At 34.8% G+C, this 19,347-nt stretch overlaps 1 protein-coding gene across 4 annotated transcripts in view; it reads right to left on the minus strand.

Annotated features, from left to right (window-relative positions):
- Positions 1 to 19,347, minus strand: part of ZZZ3 (zinc finger ZZ-type containing 3) — a 61,971-nt gene that overhangs the window by 24,206 nt on the left and 18,418 nt on the right. For 3 of the 4 annotated variants that reach the window (XM_074876321.1, XM_074876322.1, XM_074876323.1), the window contains exons 2-3: positions 11,043 to 11,198; positions 6,991 to 8,552 (exon numbers count right to left, since the gene is read on the minus strand). In XM_074876321.1, coding sequence (XP_074732422.1) covers positions 6,991 to 8,501 — 1,511 coding nt within the window. In that variant the 5' untranslated portion in view covers positions 8,502 to 8,552; positions 11,043 to 11,198. Of the gene's footprint in view, positions 1 to 6,990; positions 8,553 to 11,042; positions 11,199 to 13,066; positions 13,472 to 19,347 lie in introns of those variants that run through there. The other variant, XM_074876325.1, reaches the window with a different exon arrangement.

Below are 19,347 nucleotides of genomic sequence, written 5' to 3' on the forward strand. Positions count from 1 at the left end.
GCATAAAACTTTCAAAAGTTGTTATACAGAACAACAGCACATCTTCACCTTGGACCATGCAAAACAAAATAAAGATGTGCAATAATGAAAAATTATGAATCAGCTTGCTATTCCTACCAAGAACAAAAAGTAAAGGAAACCAAAATTAGGATCTTTCCTCCTCTCAAAATAGCATGTAAGTACTTTCTAGTACCAAAGAAACACCTATCTTGATTAGAACTTATTGCTGAGACTAAAACAAACATTAATACATACTGCTCATGCAATTCCTTTCTAAAAGATACTGCCAGTGAGTTTTGTAGTTCATGATGCTGTGAAAACTTCATGTAAGACCAGAACAAATACTTAAGACTGGTAATGGAGTTATTTCGAGCTAGGTTAGTTAAAACTGAAGAGTAGAGATACCTGCACTCTCACACCATGTGCCAGTCACTGTCCTTTTCTTGGTGGCATCATTATGCTTACTAGTATTTTAGTGAAATACTTGTACCTCCCTACCAAGCAGGCAATTATGGTAATAAAATTTGTTTCCTGTCCCACCAGACATACTTTACATCGGTATAACTGGTATAACCACACTTTACTACTACCGCTTTTGTTAAGTGTCCCCTGTGTGCATAGCCAAAAACACAGCCAGAGCATTACTCTCCACACAGCTGTGTTGGGTGAATACATTACTTTTCTTGGGTTTCTCTTTTTTTTTTAAATCTGGACCATGAATTTCCTATGGCATTTTTTTTTTCAACTGATATTTCCTACACCTCAAAATGATTTTTATTATTTACTAATACTTAATTTTCCGGTTTAGATGAATTTACTAACGAGGATCCTTAGAAATGGTAAGCATTTCCAAATGAATGGGTATGAAAATAAGTTTCTACCTTTTTCTGTATTAAAATAGTAAGTTTGTGTTTATTATTATCATAAAATTTGTGCATTTCTCCCCCATGATTTCTGATCCATGCTGATAAGTTGGAAAGACAAGTTGAGTTTCTGTATGTTTTCTACAAACAGGCAGTTTGGAAAGGGGAAGACACCGTAACTACCGTCTCCACAAGAGAAAGGCAAGCAGAATTCAACTGTTACTCTTCACATTCTCCGGCCAATCCATGAGCACACATATCCACATGTACTACCAAGCCAGCCAGGAGGGAAGCAGCTCTGCGCTGGAGAGTTCGCACTCTCTTCCAGAACAAGATGCTGCAACAGAGGACTCTTGGAGGTGAGAGCACAGGCAGAAAAAGAAAAGCAGGTATCAGGCAAATCAGGAGAGAAGAGAATTCAAGGAGCAAAGGACACAAATCCGAAAGAAGTCAAGCTTCGTTTTCCACAGGATGCATTCTTTAAATGAGGATTTCACTATGTTTGACAGTGCTGTTCGCTAGGATTGTGCTGCAGTTGACAGTAAGATAACTATGTTCAGAGAAAGAAAAACGAATTTGACAAATGTACTTGACATTTAATGGCTCCTAGAGTAAGCCTATTACCAGACAGAGAAAAGCAGATGCAGCACATGCCCAAGGCATTCTCTCTTGGAAATGAAGAACTCTATTATTTAGTGTTTATTGAATAGCTCATGTAATTAAAACCTTAATCTTTAGTCCCACAATAATTTTGTATAACTTATAACTTTTCCATTGAGAAGTACTTACAGATAGAAATGATCTTATAAAACATGATAAAATAATAATGCTGGCAGTAAAAAATTCTCAAAATACTTAACATTTTAAGCTGTTGTAAAATATAACAAGGATTTAATTAATAAATGTGGTTGTATGTCCATTATCAGCCCACTATCACAATGTTTTAGTAACGCAATTATCTGCAATACCAAACTCCAGTTGATCAGAAACTCATATTAGAAGTTTCTGATTTCCTTGATATTTCTGTTTTGCAGATTAACTAATTGCAGCATTCAACTTCTAGATGAAATGAGAATTTTACTTAAAGTAGATTTAATTTTGTTACTTACTAAGAACACAGACCAATCTACTAGACAGTAGAAACTACTCTTTGAAAAAAGTACCAATTGTCCATATGTTTAAGTTTTATATTTAGTAGGTAGTTTAAGAAAAATATCACTGTATGCCACACCGCTCCTGTGTGGAACAAAGGATGAATTAAAACACACTGTAATCTAATATATATGGCATATATGCATTTTAAAAGAATTAACTTCTATTATTCTTGAACACTAAAAATGCATACTTCATCAATTCTTTTATGTTGATGATATATTCTGTAAAGTACTCAGAGGTTACATGCTTACAGAATAGTCGCTGTCTCTAACATTCTTGACCCCAATATGGATTAAAACTGCTACTACAAAAAGTAACTTACTTGATTTATAACAATTCCCTTTATTCTTTAAGATGAAACAACATAACAATCAAAGTCTTCTGAGACTAAAATTGTATGTCTCATAGGAAAATCAAAGACAAAGGTGTCCTTAAAAATAATATAGGAGGATAATTTGTTCTATAGTATTAGCTACTCATAGCTACATGACACCACTACACAGGAACATTAGATTATCTGACTTATCTGTACATTAAAATAAATCTATACTGTGTGATAAATGTGACCTTAATTCTGAGACATATATCTGACTATATGGGGATAAATTACAAAACGATGTAGTATTTTTATTCTTACCCAATATATATGAAGACAGACATGGAGATTTTATCTTAAAATATATTATTGAAAAGTAGTTTAATTTTTAATACTAGTTGTCATCCAGTTAAGGAAAAAACATGGTGCAGGTAAAAATAGAAGTTCACCTTAGTGAAAAAGACTCCTACAGGATTATGTTAGAGTTACAATTTAAGATTCTGTTTAAGGCAGTTCTCAAATAATTGGTATAACAAGGTGCACCAGACCCGATTCTAACAAGTCAAGTGCAGTAAGATGAACTTTTATAAAGAACTGTTTTAATCTAATTCATTAGGCAGAAACATTTGTGACTGAATAAAGCTCTACCACAGGAAATGCCACAGATGCTTCTTTTCTTTTTCACATTCATATAATATTAAAAGTGCATCCAAAGACATCAACAGTATTATTATGGATTGTCAATTATATATTACATCTGATTGTATGATCCTACATAGCCCTCTGTCTTTCCAAGGCCTCTGCAACAACACAACCCACAGTAGGTAAGAATCCACAAAACTGGGTTTTAACAGATGTATCAAAATATTTCATTTTAATCTGTCTTCACTTTAAATGTCAGTACAGCTATTATGATTTTAAATATTATAAAGTAATAAATGAAACCAAAGATACATTAAAATATCTATTTACTGAACAAACGTAAGGTCCTAACTCTTGCAGCTGAATGTCTACTGGCAAGTGCTTATATATAATTCTTACATTTCACTGAGCTTTCCTACAGGCCTAAGTGGTTCCTATAAAGCTAACCACAGTTTACAGGATCCTAGAAATACACTGTATAATGCATTATATGCACATCAAAACTCAATTCCTCAATTACATTTTCATCTAGAACTCAGAGCTAAGTGTTAAACAAAAGTTTAACATGCAACCTAGTACCTGCCAAACATTGCAAATCTCTGAAGACAGTAAGTAGAGAGGAAGAACAACAAAAGAAAAAAGTGCACTAAATGAAACACTGGGCAAAAGGGAAAACGTACTGAGAATAAAATATTGCATGAGATAAAAAATTCAAGTAAGCTACTGCACTATAAGAAAGAATTAAACTATAAAAAGGTACAAAGAGATATGAGACGCTCCTGAGGAAAGACATATGCAAAACACTAAGCACAGCATATAAAATTACACAGTGTAAAAAGATTTAAATCAACAAGTTCAGTTTTGATGAAAATATCTCAAGAGAAAATGCAAAGGTTTCTGAGCTAGAACACAGAAGCAAATTTCTCAAATATGCACCAAACCATATTTTTCTGAGAGGAATTGTAATACACAAAAATTCAAATTGTGTAATAACAGAAAAATTAACATTAACAATACTCTACAATTATGCAACCCCCTAGATCAGTCTGTTATTATCTACATGAATGTCTATGTTGCAATAAAACTTCTGTTTAGAGATCCTCGATCTGTCTTTGTAGGAGAGATCTATTTTATGAAAGAGGTTGTGGAATATCCATCATTTCAGCCTTCTCTCTGAATAATATTCTGTAATTTGCTTTCTGTGATGATTATTGTATCATCCAGTTTTCCCAGAAATATGTGAACATGACAACATTTAAAAAGCATCAAAATTAATACAAAAATACCACAGTATACATCTAGTTATTTTTCTTACAGCAAGTCTTAACAACAGCTGTTGAATGTTTCGGTATATTCATATTTTATCAATGTTACAATAATTTTTTGGAGAGGGAAAATCAGCTGTATAAATGTCTATGTCATCAAGCTATGTAATATAACAAGAAATAACCTAAGTTTACAGATATATCAAATTGCTTCTACAACACAGAAGAAAACAGCTTTTTTTTCCACTGTGGAACATCCAAAGAATGATATTAATGCCTTCTCGGAGATATCTGCCTCCTCAACCTAGCCAAGATGCTAACGTTTCTCCGAATTTGCTTTTAAAAGATAATAGAAATATAAACCAAAGAAAAAATCATCCACAAGTTTAATCACAAACTGATGAAGGACAGAAAAACGAAGCTGCGTACCATTTGAAGATCTGATAAGCAGAAGACCAGCATACTGTGCTTAGCCAGAAATATCACAGGCAAAGTGAATAGCCTTTACCTGGCGGCATGGGAACCCTGGATTTCTTTGCATCTGACTCATCAGAGAGAACATTTCTGCTAAAAACTTTTTTTCTTTAACACTTTAGAAAATAAGCACCAAATGAGATTAAACAAGGGTATAATTAAGACACTATTCAAGACTTGTAACACATGAATTACGTGTATCCTCTAATGAGCTTTGGTATTTTTAAAATTTGAAAAAGGATGTAGTGCACCATATTTGATTAACTCTTGAACTACAAAGTTCCAGATAAAGGACAAATGCACTCAAATATCAAACTATAGACTTAAGTTCTTTAGAAAGATCCTGTTACCATGAGGAACCATCAGAATACTACATTTACTTTCTTGCAAATATAAACAACAACAAGACTGCCCATAATTTTCCAATTATATCCACATTTTTTTAAAGGGAAAAAAAATTTCCAGCTAACACTACCTTCTGTACCATGCTTCCCTTCTGAAAAGTAGAAATTATTCTTTCTTGAGCTAGAAGAGAATTCTAGCTTTTACCTCGCCACCAAAAATCAGTGAAATATACGATAGCATAAAAATAACAGCAATTTATTTTGGAATTCTGCATTCAGGCAGTAAGTTGGTAGCGAACTACCAAGTCCTAGTTGCAATTTCAAAAGCTCCCCTAACAAGCTCTCACAATCGGGCTGCCAATCTGAACAACAGTTAGTCGTATCTTCAAAGCAATTGTATATATTCAAAAGCCAACGCTAGGGCACGTTCCCAGAATTTTTCAAGAACAACTTAGATCTGTGTTTAATTGTAAGAATAGAAAAAACTACTGTTATTTTTACAGCATTTACATTCAATTGCAGATTTTTATTTTTAAAAACTGTGCATTTCGGACACGTTTAATTTGAAAAGTAAAAATTGAGGCTACATCTAAAAATGTGGTATTATCTTTACCATTCTTTTCCTAATAAATACCAAAAAGATACATTGCTAATGTATCTTTGTACAAACATAACTACTAAAGTCACCCTACATACAGATATAAAAAGATCCAAAAAACGTCAAAAGACAACAGTCCCATTTATAATTTAGGAAACAGCAATCTTCTTTCTATCTACCAGGAAAAGTGTCCATACACTTTGGGCCGATGGCTAAAGCTGCAGATATTCGATCATTATTTTGAAATCATAGTTTGTCTGAACCATGCTCTAATTCACTATTTTCTCTGATTAAAGTAATTTATTCATATCCAATACTGAGCAAGATTTCATTATAAAAATAATGCAACTCTAATACCAAAAAACCCAGTCAAACTTCTGCTGGCTTAATCATCTGTGCTTTGTGACCCATATTCATAATTGCGCTGTGATCATTTACAGAAACTACTAGCAATGGTTTAACTCTTCATATGAAGCAAACTGAAGATCATCTGCATTTGGCCTTTCAGTACTCACAACAAAATGTAGAACATCTAATAAACAGCAAAACACAGAAGTCGAAACAATGTTACAAAGACTGTGCAATAAAAACTCTGGCCCAATATATCACTTGAAGACAAATTTTCTCCAGATAAACTTTCTTCATTGAGAAAATTGCCCTTTTGTTTCAAGAACCTCTTTCAGAGTTACCACAAATGTATGATTACCACAGTTCTACTTACAGACATTCAGATGAGAAATACGAAAACAAGATAGTGTTCTTTTGTAATAATAATTAGAACATATATATTTACATTTAATGAACATAAACAGCAATGTAGATATAATTTACTCTGGAGAAAGCTCTCAAATTGCTGCATTTGATCAATTTATCTTCCTTAACCGAATAATGATAGATCTCTCCCATGACACTCTGAAAATAGGTATCTAAGCTTAAATTCTACAACAGAATGCTCGTTTCATAAGCTGTATGTGCTGTGCCTACTGGATATGCTGATAAGTAACTGAACTCTGATTAAAGGTTGTAATTCCTTTGGATTTGTTTTCAGCTAGTTTTTTAGATAAAATAACAGATGTGTTTTTTTAAAAAAAACAAGTTCTGGCTAAAGAATTCATATTGCTAGAAATGTATAAACCACATTGCTGTACCATACTGCATATTAAATAGAGTTTAATTTTGTTTGAGGTAGAAACAAGGAAGAAAAATGAAGACTGAAGAGTATGAAAATTATAAAGCACTTAGATTTTTGTCAAAGTACTTTAAATACGTATTATTTCATATATTTTTGGTAAGAAACAAAAGCAGAATTCATGGTTACCATAGTTACACATACTCTTTGTTGTGTTTCAATGCCACATGATCTGATTCAAAGTAATACACATCAGGCTCTTCCTCATCATCCTCTGCAGTGTGGATGTTGGCACTCTCTTTGGCAGATGGTACATATCCAGCAACAAGCCTAGCCTCAGAAAGTGGCTTTCTTAGTCCATCACTCCCATGATCTCCCGTATTACAATTTCTCTCTTTTTCATTCTGTTTAATTTCTTCAGACTTTTTAGGAGATCCATTGATATTATTAATACCTACAGGTACATTCTTTTCAGTGGGACTAAGATTATTTTCCTCAACCTGTCCATTTTCTCTACAAGGAGAGTTATTTTTAGTAGGGCTACTTCTGGCAGGGGCAGCCCTCCGTGGTGAAGTTCTCAATGTATATCTGTGTTCTTGAAGTTCCGACATAGATGTCATTTGAGCCGAAACACAGTCCAGCACTGAAGAATGTGGTTCAGGTTCACCTGAGATTGATGCACTGTCATGATGAGTATTCGGGTTGCTATTGGTGTTTTCAGCACACTGTTCCTTAGAGGCACTACTATCTCCTACAACATCTACCTCCTCCTCCGAATCCCTTAACAAAGATGACTGGATTTCAGAAAAGGACCTTGTAGCTGGCTCATATGCCTGACTAGCATGCTCCTCAGGCAAGCAGTCATTTATTATTTTGTGGTCCTCTAACTTTACCTGTTCTTGGGAGTTTGTGCAAGGCACATAATGGTCTACAACACTGTCCTCCTTGCTGCTATTAAGCAACAACGAAGAATGGGCAAATGAGTTTCCATTTTCTGCTACTGTTTTGTCCTTGGGCATGCAGGAACCAGCACTGTTTTGCTTAGTGTTCCCATCAAGCTGACAGTCATCACAGTTAAGAGAATTTGAGTCTCTCTCACCAACTCCATTGACAGTCTGATAGCCTGCAATCTCGTCAACTATTGCAGAATTATTAAATCCTTCTGCACAGACATTCACCTTTTTAACTTCCCTTTTGTCACAATCATCCAATATAAGACATCGACAAGCTCGCTTAGTCCCTGTGGAGACTGCATCATTGTCCGACACTAAGCTTTTATGCTCCAATGATTCCTTCTCTGTTTTAGTAGGCAAGTCTTCTTCTGAACTGTTGGGTGCCTCTGAACGTAGACAGCGCTTAATTCTTTTCAAGACTGGTGAAACAGGTTCTGCTTGTTTTTTTTCACAATTTTCCACAGTTTGTTTATCAACATTATCTTTTTCTGAAGCAGACAGCCCCCTCTTTCTAGGGCTCACCCATGATTCCCGAGCACTCTGTTGTTTCAAATCAGTAGTTCTTCCACCGCTGCTTCCCTTCTGAGTTTGCACAGACTCTGGCCTCTTCTTTGGTGACCTTGATCGTATTTGAGGATGGGGTGAAACTTCCTCTGGATGAGCAATACTACGGTTTCTTAATGTTCTACCACAAAAGTTTTCATCCAAACCATTTAAACCCACTGTAGATCTTGTAACACGAGTAGATCGAGAAGCAGCCATACTATGGCAAGTCCCTAAAGTATGTTCATCATGATCCACTCATTGGGAAACCTTAAAAAAAAAGTAAACAAAACAATCAGAAAAAAATATTTAAAATACACCTACAGACACAGCAAATCTGAAGAATATATTGTCAAAAGTGTATCTAATGTAAAACCGAATATGCCTATGCAACGTATTAGTATCACTTCTTTCTGTGGTATTCTTTTAGGGCATTAAAAAAGTTTTCCATCTAAGCTACAAAGTAGCTGACTCGATATTTGCGGTTGTTCTGGCTTTAGTACTTGTGTGTGAATGCTGTTCATATTTATGCCTTATGTAAGGCTGGAATGTTCCAGTTAGGCTCTAGTTACTAAAATACACTATTTTTATGTATTGTACATATGATATAATATATTGGTATTATTATTTAAGTTTGGCTGGTCAAATGAGAGGTATCAAATCACATTCTTAATGTCCCAGTTTCCAGTTACATGGTTTCACATACTAAGACGGAAACCATTAAAATTGTATTTGCTTGCTTGCTCACTTATTGCTTAAAATAAAACCAAATTGCTCATAAATAAGAAAACAGGATTGCAATTCTAATTTAACAGGAGATTAAAAAAAAATAAATCACACCAGGCAAAAACTAGTTACAGTCATTAATAGTAGAAATTAAATAAAACAAAATGCCTGAATGAGAATCATAAAATCATCCAAGTTGGAAAGGACTTTGGGAGGCAATCTAGTCCAACCTCCTGCTCTAATGAACATCAAGACTAAATTCAGATTTAGTTACACAGGACACTGTCCAACTGGGTCTTGAAAACGTCCAAGTGCAGATATTCCACAACTTCTCTGGGCAACCTGTTCCAGTGTTTAATTGTCCATACAGTGAAAATATGTCTTCTTATACCCAGGCAGGGCTGCCCCTATTTCTGCATCATTTACGTCAACAAAAAACCTGGCTCTATCTTCTCAGTAATCTCCTCTGTGGTACTAGAAAGCTGTTTCCCAAGCCTTCGCCATTTTTAAACTTTTCATATAGTTGGGTGAGATGAATCATCACCTACACTGGATTTAAGTAAATTCAGACTCAAAGCTAAGTTTAAAACATCCAGTTTGACTGTCTGTATTTCAGACTTCAGGGTGAAATGTAAGAGTACTCAGCTTGCCGAATCTCAAAATAACATTTTTAATAGAAATCAGTTCAGTCTTATCCTTCTATTCCTTTCATCTTTAAACATTCAATGTGTCAAACTGCGTATCACCACAAACCTGTCATAATATCCATGATAATGAATAGATTCACATTTGTACATAATGGCATACCTTCCCTTTTCCATCTACCCAAATTCCAGATTATACAAACCTGTTCAAGTGACATATGATGTGAAGACTTAAAATTTTAAATATGGAATCAAACCTTTTACATGTTATTTAGAAAGGCTGAAAATGACAAATGGTGGAAAATTGTTTCAATAGGTGGTTTCATCTTCAGCAAAGGAGAGGGAAAAAAAAGAGCATAAATTCTCACAAATGTACTATTTAGGTGTCAGATGGTCCTAGAGCAGAAAACAGAGAATGGGACAAGACCAGTACACCTCTTAAGTAATACAATTCTATTTGACAGTTAACAGTAATTATGATATTGTCTGTTCAGGTATTCATAATGCAAGTAGTATTTCTTAAGGAAAGTAATATATCCTAAAAGTATTGCTTGGTATAGTTCTAGATACAACTGCATAAGAAAGCACATCATTTTGTGTAACTGCGGTATAGCTCTAGATACAACTGTATGAGCTAGCACATCATTTTGTGTAACAAAGAAAAGACAATTACAAAGTGGAAGTTTCAAATGTTCTTAAAACTGTTGTATTTGTGCTGTTACAACTCTCCTGCTTGTTAGCTATTCCCACTGCCTTACTTGAATGTCTGGAAAGGTGCACTGTTGGTATTCCTGGAGCTATGGGTAAAGAACTGCTATTGTACTAACTTCCACTCTGTCCATTTAAAAGTAACAATGCAGGACAAAGTGTGAGGTGTCCAGTGAACTCTGTCTTAAGAGAAAATATAAATAATACAACAAACAGCAAATGGGCAAACATCAGTAACTGAGTTGGAGAGAAAAAACCCATGTAACTGTGTTGTCTGTAATGGCTGTTTATACCTATTTTCCACATGGATAAACTCGCCTGTATATTCTCCCCTTTTACACACAAGCTCAATACCTTCTGAAAAGTGATCTCATTTGGGGTTGAAACCAAACATGAAAAACAGGGTCGTTTAGATATTCCATTTCACCTAAGTTGTTCTAATTAAGGCTAGCACACATTAAGGATGAGTAACTGACACTTCAAATGGATACCAATAAAATAAATTAAACCAAATTTCAATGTACACTTGGGTGAGTAATTACTGCTGAACTCGACAGACATTAGAAATAATAAGACAGAAATATGTTACTTTATATGTTATGGTATGTTACTTTCTAAAGAAACACACCATACATAAGTTAAAAAGCTAATATTTACTTAGTACAAAATGTAAAAAACTTACCGTTGCAAAACTAGAAGAAATATAAACTTCTGACATTTCATACAGCAGCTCTTACTGTGCCACTCAAATAATATCAATCACCATTGCTGATATCCATAATGTAATCCAAATGCCTTTTTACTACTTTATGCCATCACATTAACAAGATTTTGAAAACTGTGGAGAAAAAGACAAAGACATCAATAAAACATCTAAATTGTTTCATTAAAAATTAAGAAGAATGCGAAAGGACATATAAAGAGTAACAGGGGTTTTTAAGAAACAATTATTAATTTTACAAGTCTCCTACATAAAGAACGGTATGAAATTAGCATGAGAAATGCTAATTTAGGTTTCAAATGTAAAATATCTTTCTTGGTTATTTTTAAGTGATTCACTGTATCACACTGAAGATGTGCAAGCAAATGAATTCACAGCAGAGTCATGTGTTAGGGTGTTCAAACCTCAGAATCATAAAATACCATGCTGCAGGGGACCTCAAGGACCATCTGGTCCAACCTTTCTGGCAAAAGTACGGTCGAGACAAGATGGCCCAGCACCCTGTCCACCTGAATCTTGGAAGTGTCCAGTATTGGGGCAATCCACCACTTCCCTGTGGAGATTATTCCAGTGGCTGATTGTTCTCATTGTGAAAAATTTTCCTCTTGTGTCCAATCGGGACCTCCCCAGGAGTAACTTGTACCTATTTCCCATTGTCTCTCCTATGAGACTCCTTGTAAAAAGGGAGTCTCCATGTGCTTTGTAGGCACCCTTTAAATACGGGAACATGGTGATAAGGTTTCCCCTTAGCCTTCTCTTCTCAAGGCTGAACAAACCCAATTCTCCCAGCCTTTCCTCATCTGGTAGGCTTCCCAGCCCCTTGAACATCTTTCTGGTCCTCCTCTGGACCTTCTCCAGTCTGTCCACATCTTTTTTTGTATAGCGGGGACCAAAACTGAACACAATATTCCAGGTCTGGCCTGACAAGCGCTGAGTGGGATAACGACTTCAAGATATTTGAAGAGACACAGGAAAACAAGCAGTGAAAGATATTACTACAACTGATGAATTATGTAACGCACTGTCAAATATATTTTAGAATTAGATACATAGTGAAAAACAATTATTTCTGTTATTTAATTTTCATCAACTGAGCAGAACTCAAAACTTACAACGGCTCCAAATCCCTGAATAATCTTCATCTACACAATAGGAGTGAAATGCTTTTGAGAGTTCACATTAAACCTTTTCTTCACCCAAGGAAAACAATTTGTTTACTACCTTGTTTATAGTGGAGGTGAACCAATTTGATATTGAAAGACAGAAATAAATCTATGGATCCAAGCCACACAATGCTTTCAGTTGTCTCCAGAGTTTGGGCATCAGTGCAAATTCCCAACAGCTATTACTTGAAAAAACATACCAGGGATCACATTTAATTTAAGAATATCTAGTACTAGGGAGGCACCAAAAATCACTATAGAATAATGATTACTGAATTTTTCTTCATATTCTGTTGACTTCACAAGTGTGAACTTATTTTCATATTGACAATTCAGAAACTTCATGATGCAGAACACAAGCTGAGAGGTTTTGCCACATTTTTCCTTATACACAGTTATTGTAGTTAGATTATATACGTCCAAAGCCTTTGGAAATTGTCTTCTTTACTTTCAACCTACTTATGATTTCATACTGGTAAGAGCAGAAAAAGAATTCCCCATTAAGTTGACAATTCAAAATATAAACTGAGCCAAATAGGAGAAGAGATTAATTATGTCTAGTTACAGTGACATTCAATAATGAAAAATATTTCTACAATGATGTTACATGAAGTATCATAAATTCTATTATATGGATAACTAAATCAAATTAGATTTCAATTATTCGGTGGAATTTCTTAATTTAACAAACAGCAGAGAACTGTCATAATAGAAGACAAATAAAGAATGGAATACAAGGAGGCAAGGAAAAACACTTGAAAATGCAAGAGGTAAATGACTGTAAGGAATTAGCAAAAAGGAACAGTTGCTACTCAGCCGTACCAGGAATGGAACCAGAAACAGTGAGAGATGAACTCCATAAAGAGCTCCAATATCAAGTGACTTCAGCCTGTGTCCGCCTGTCTCCCCCGCCATCAAGTTTCTTCTGTTTTAAATATTCTGGTACGCTCTCAGTTACTTAAACCTATATTGTCGCCTTTCCTATAGATTCCTTTAACTGACAGGAAAGACACATATGTAGACATCAAAAGTAACAAGAGATTCTGACAGATTTTTGCAAAATTGAAACAACACACCCCAACAAAAATCCCGTGACACAGCAACTTTGGTAAAATACAAAAATACAGAAGAAAGCCTGAAATAAAATATGAGTCAATCAGAAGGAGGCCTAATGTCAAATTTTTTAACTACTTTACCAGTCCATAAGTAAAGAGTATTTGCACAAGTTGTTTCAGGAACAACTGAAATAGTAATATCAGTCTTTCCTCAGATTTGTACGCTTTATTTCCCCTAATTTTATTTTCCCCAAAAGAACCCTATTTTACACACAGCAGGAAAGACACAACCCCTCCTGTGCCTAGTCACCTTTGGGGAAAGCAAGAGCATTTTAGAATGTGTACATATCACAAGAGGAAAAACCAAGGTGGGGGAAAAAAGTTTGACCTGGTCAGGATTTTTTTTTTTTTTTTAAGAAAAAAAGAAATGACTGCACCTTAATTACTGCTTAAAAACTAGAAAACAACATTCACAAGAGCTTATTAAGTGAACAATTAAATAATTTCTCCCAGAAGTTTCCTTGGAAAAATTGTCTTGAAAAGAAACTATTATTTTTTAACATTTCATAACCAATTAGAACAACTTTTTTCACCTAGAACAACCACTTCTTCCATGGCAGAGAAATTCAATGGAAGACTAGTATGTTTTGGACACCACTCATTTTAGAAGATATTTATGAGTTGGAATAAGGAGGGCAAGGGAAACTGAAGATGCTTTTAAGTCTAAGTCATTCTTCAGGGAACCACATCAACATTTAAAAAAGAGAATATTGCAATAAAGACCTGAAGCCTAAAGAGAAAGAATCAACTAAGAAACAATGTGGTCCGGTTTGCAAAGCCCACTAAAAATGAAGAAGTTAGAAGTGAAAGTAGAATGTAATGCAGACAGAGACAAAGCTTTGAAGTAAGAAAGGGAATCTGGATTTGTCTCTTGGGGGTGCATAAGAAGTCAGCGAGTAAGTGCTGATGCTGAAACCTTATAGGGAATGGGCATACATTAATCAGTATGGAACTGCTTCAGAATGAGACTGAAGTTCAGCTGCTTACAGAAATTGTCTGTACATCTTACATACAATCAAAAATCTGACGGCAATGTAGGATGGAGTTTCATTTGAGAACTCCTTAAAGTGTTACATAGCTTTAGGCAGACTCTACTGATACACACCACAGCCAGATAATTACACTTGAATTTTAATTTAACTTAACCAGGAGCCTATTTAGCAAAGCTAGTGGATGTTGAACTATGTGTGTGAAAACTTCCAGCAACAGAGAAAACAAATTTATATAGAGATGGAAACCAACAGTTAAAGACAGCAGGATGAGGAAACTCCTTCCTAAATGTGCAGAAAAACCAATTTCTTCACTGGGTTAAGCCAATGCTGGCTACCTGGGAAGCAAGTTCAAGTTGATTGTTTATAGGAACTCCAAGAATTAAGAAACATGTACATAGTTAAAAGTATGTTCAATATGGCCCTAAGCTAGAAAAGAAATAGTAAAGAGGTCAATATATGAATATACTGGGTGTATCACCACAGAGGATCTGAAAGCAGCAAAGCAACGGAAGCCTCCACCGTAATTGTGTGGTGGTGCTTTTTATATATATGGTACTTACAATGTATATATTAACATTACATACAACATTAAACAAACAAAATCGTGTATTTGGAAGGGAGAGGGGAGAACAGAGTCTTGCAACAGGAAGAAATCTCCCAATAGTTATTTGATGTCACTAATTTATGAAAATGGACAACAGCTACAGCCTTCCACAGTATTTCAGCCCTAGAAAACAGAATAGTTTGTTCATCTCATCTTGAGTATAATGAATCATCTTATTGAAGAGAAATAATCTGTTCTCTCCCTGTTGTTCTGAGCCTCATCTAACAATCAGTTTCCATTCATGCTCAATGATAATACTGCATGCTGATAAAGATTAAAACTTTTTTCAGTGTTCAGATATTGCAACTGTGGACACCTGATAGCAGCAGCACTCTCTAGTCCCGCACTGCAGAAAATCCCCAAATTACTTCAGAAACAGTATCTGTCATTGGTGCAGTTACCATTTACAAGATCAAATGTGACACATACCTAATTGCCCTCTTCTGTTTCATTTTCATTCTGCTCTAAGATCTATGGGACCTTGCCTGCCTCTGGCTGAAAGGAACATTGCAGAATGTTTTATTTCAGTCATATCGCTCTTTGATAGATCTTATTTCTGTCACCAGAACTTGAGAATCCTTAATGTATATTCTTTTTTTAAAACTTTGTATTTTATTCTTTTAAAAATCTGTGTCAGATTTTACATTATCTTTTTCAAACTGTAACACTTCAGAAGAAACATTACTTTTACACACATCTTTCTAATACTAAAAAGCAGAATATCTTCTGGGAAAGAAAACAAATCAAAACAAATCTGTATCAATGACAGTAATAGGGTGTGATTTCAGATTGTAAAACTGTGCACAATTTAGGTAGTTTGAAACAGTGTACACTCAGTTATTCTATGTCTCATCCCAAACTATTTTTTAAATTTTGAAATCCTGCTTCCATCGACCTAATGATTTTCTAGACTGCTATTACAATGGCGGTAATATAACTCTATTAAAATAACTGTGACTTTTGCATAAGAATATAGCAAAGTCCACCATATTTCTGAACCTATAATTGTTGTCTGTTTCTTTCAGAACCTCTCAGAAATCACCTGAGCCACTGGCCACTATTTACATTTTAGGAAAGAGCAGTTCACTGGGAACTTACTACTGGTCTATCTCAGTGCAGATATAAAACCGATGGCCAAAACTGGCTTTTCTCAAGCCTCTTTCTAAATTCCACTTCTCTCAAGACTCAGTCAGAGTTGACAGAACCTGAGTCTGACCTGACCCTGTAACTCAGTCTTCTACATTAAAGTGGTTTAACAAAGAAAAAGCATAACATTTATCATGAAACTCCTGTTTGTCATTACCTTCTATTATGAGCATGTAATAAATTTTTAACCAATTACTGCATCCATTGACTAAGCATGCACGCACACAATCTTTAATCATAGCAGGACCCAGTATATGCTTCATGCTATGGCTCTTGGCAGGTGGGCACAAAATTACATCTTCTGGTTTTGCATTTTCCATGGAGAATTACACCAAATGTATCTTGAATAAGCTTTTGTGTTCTGATTGCCTAGAGACATCCTGATCATTACACCATTATCTTTCTTCTTATCAGCTACACACTCCAGACCACATTATTTCAGTGACACAGAAAAAAACAATTAGACTTTATACATTTTAAGCATACATAGTAGTGCTTAAGTGTGTATCTCAAAAGAAAAGAATATGCATAGATGACAAATTAATAAATAAAACTGGTGTATCTCTGTGGTATAAAACAGCAATTCCTAAATTCTCTGCAGAGCAGCAGCATGTTATTTAAAACAGTATTGTTTTTGAAATTGAAAGTTTATTGTATAAAATGAAGACTGTAAAAGCTGTTAATGTAAACAGAATCTAATACCTTACAACAGTATTTGCCCAAGACAAAAAAATTATCATCTCTGAACAGAAGAGAACCTGCACAGACATCAGTTTATCAGGACTCTGGTTTATCTCCACATATAAATCATATCACTTCCTAGCAAAGTAGTATTACTAAATTAGGGATGAATTCCATTTAACAAATTATATTCACCAGTCTATCACATCTAGAGTATGCCAGCATCTCTTCCCACACATACAGAGCTTAGCATAACTACATTAACAAGAAATTATTTTCTGGAGAAGGCACTATATTTTTCTGATTTTACATTACATCAAAATAAGCAATACTTTCAAATGATAAAAACAACTTCCACCAAAAGACATTACAAAGACTTTACTTGAAATAATATGTAACAATAAGCAGCTTAAAGCTGTAATGAAAGTTTAAATGCAATAAAAGTAAAAATAAATAAATATTATAAGGCTCCATGGTCTGGAAATACTTGGGAGATTTCAGCTATCTCTGACACAGTAAGATTATATTACATACAGTAAAAATACAGTTTGTCAGAATGGGACTACTTATATTTACTTTATCTTACATATAAGAAAGCAAGATGAAATAAAGAAAAATTCAGAATAGTAGGAAAAAATTATCATCAGGTTTTAAAAGCTAGCAAACTAGCAAGGGACATGCTTTATCAAAAACTAAAACTGGCAAAGAAATGGAACAGATAGTTCAATATGCTCATTTTCTTCCTTAAAATAGATGGGTTCACCAGGCCAGACAAATCTATTCTTACATAAGAGAGGGAAAAAAAAAAAATCTTTAGAAATAATCTTCCTATAGAAAAAATTGTTTCTATCTCTTTCTGAGGGAAAAAAAAAGTAACGGACGAGTAAGCAAGTAAGCTGAATCTGGTACTTAAATAATAGAATGTGTGAAAACAAAAGCTTAACCTCCTCCTCTTCATCACTGCCTTACATTGACTCCTCTTTCTCTATAAACCACGAAATAAAGAAAAAGGTCAAACGAGCGAGTTATATGACAATGACTAGCAATGTACATCTATTCCTTTGTATTCCTTACAGTCAGCAGCAGGTTATCAAAACAGCTGACTGCACTGATATTTCTCACTCTTCTGTGCTACCTACATGAGGAAATTTATCGGGAGGATGGGTACGATAGACGCATCACCCCTTTTCCAGCCAAACATTCCAAGATAAGATAAGGAAAGCAGCTACATTAGCAAAATGGATGGATGCTTACTGGAGAAAGAGACAGACTGGAAATCCTGAAGAACTGCTAGAAGACAGAAGGATCACAACTGTGAAAGAGGGAAACAGGAACTGGGAATAATTTGTAGCAGCAGACAGGCAAAATCTGGGATCTTACCTAGTCACAACTAATCTATACACATCAACGCAGCACCCATCCCAATTATCTGTCACAAATACTTGTGACAACTCTGTCAACACAAATATTTGTGGAACTATGCTACAAAATGAATCTACAACTAGGTCTGAGACAAAAACATCACCTCTTCTGGTTTTCTTTTCAGATGGGTCCAGCTGGATCAATTTCTCCTGTGGGTCATATTAAAGGACAGTGTGCTGCAGTACAAGCGTGGGATCATGTGGCCAGAACCAAAGGTGAAGATGTGAACTTTGTAAGATGGTACCACAGCCCTAAGAACAATAAACTACATTCCACACTTCAGCATACCACCTAGTACTGCTTCATCTTATTAGAAAAATGCAGAAAACGATCAATTACTGTGACATCATTTAATATAAACTGCATTTAGCACGAATAAAGACAGTAGCCTTAACTAAACGTCCTTACTGAAGTTACTAATCAGTCACTAAAGTTACTGTAGTCTGATAAAATTTAACTTACCAAGAAAACTAAAAACAGACTACACAAATAACTTCCATGTCCCACTTCAAAAAATCATGCTTAACCTCAGTTATTGGCCATCACTCTATATCCTTCTCTACCCACCTGCTCACTTCACTGTATCATCCTAGGTGAAAATCCCACTCTAAATTATAATATGCCTTTTTCATGTGAAATCATTCAGCTGCTAAATAGCTCTGCTGTTATCCAAAGAACATCTCCTGTGCAGGATTATGAAAACATGTAACCAACATCTTTGAGATACATTAAATTACACAGGTTCTTGAAAAGCTCATTATAAAATTAATTACACTAACTTGATTACAGTAACCATTTATCAAAATGTTATTCTAGCAGAACAGACTCCAATAGTATTTAATCTCTTAACCACAGCTAGAACATAGTTTTACACCAGTAAATAGGAAAAATATTATTTATTTCTTAATGAAGTTATTATTGCAATATGCAGAAAATATCAAGCATAAAAAGACATTTCTTTTTTCCTACAGGTAGGCTGCAACTGTAAGGGGTCATCAAGAGCTTAATAACCCTGCTAACAGCTTACAGATGAAAAGGAAGTTGATGAAGAAAAACAGCACTCCTTTACTTTCTTAAAAGCCCTAAGATAAACCAGTCTGTTCATTTTTGTAGAATACTACACTGGAAATATCTACTCTGTCT

Source organism: Strix uralensis, chromosome 8 (assembly GCF_047716275.1).
Source record: "Strix uralensis isolate ZFMK-TIS-50842 chromosome 8, bStrUra1, whole genome shotgun sequence".
Classification (NCBI taxonomy): domain Eukaryota; kingdom Metazoa; phylum Chordata; class Aves; order Strigiformes; family Strigidae; genus Strix; species Strix uralensis.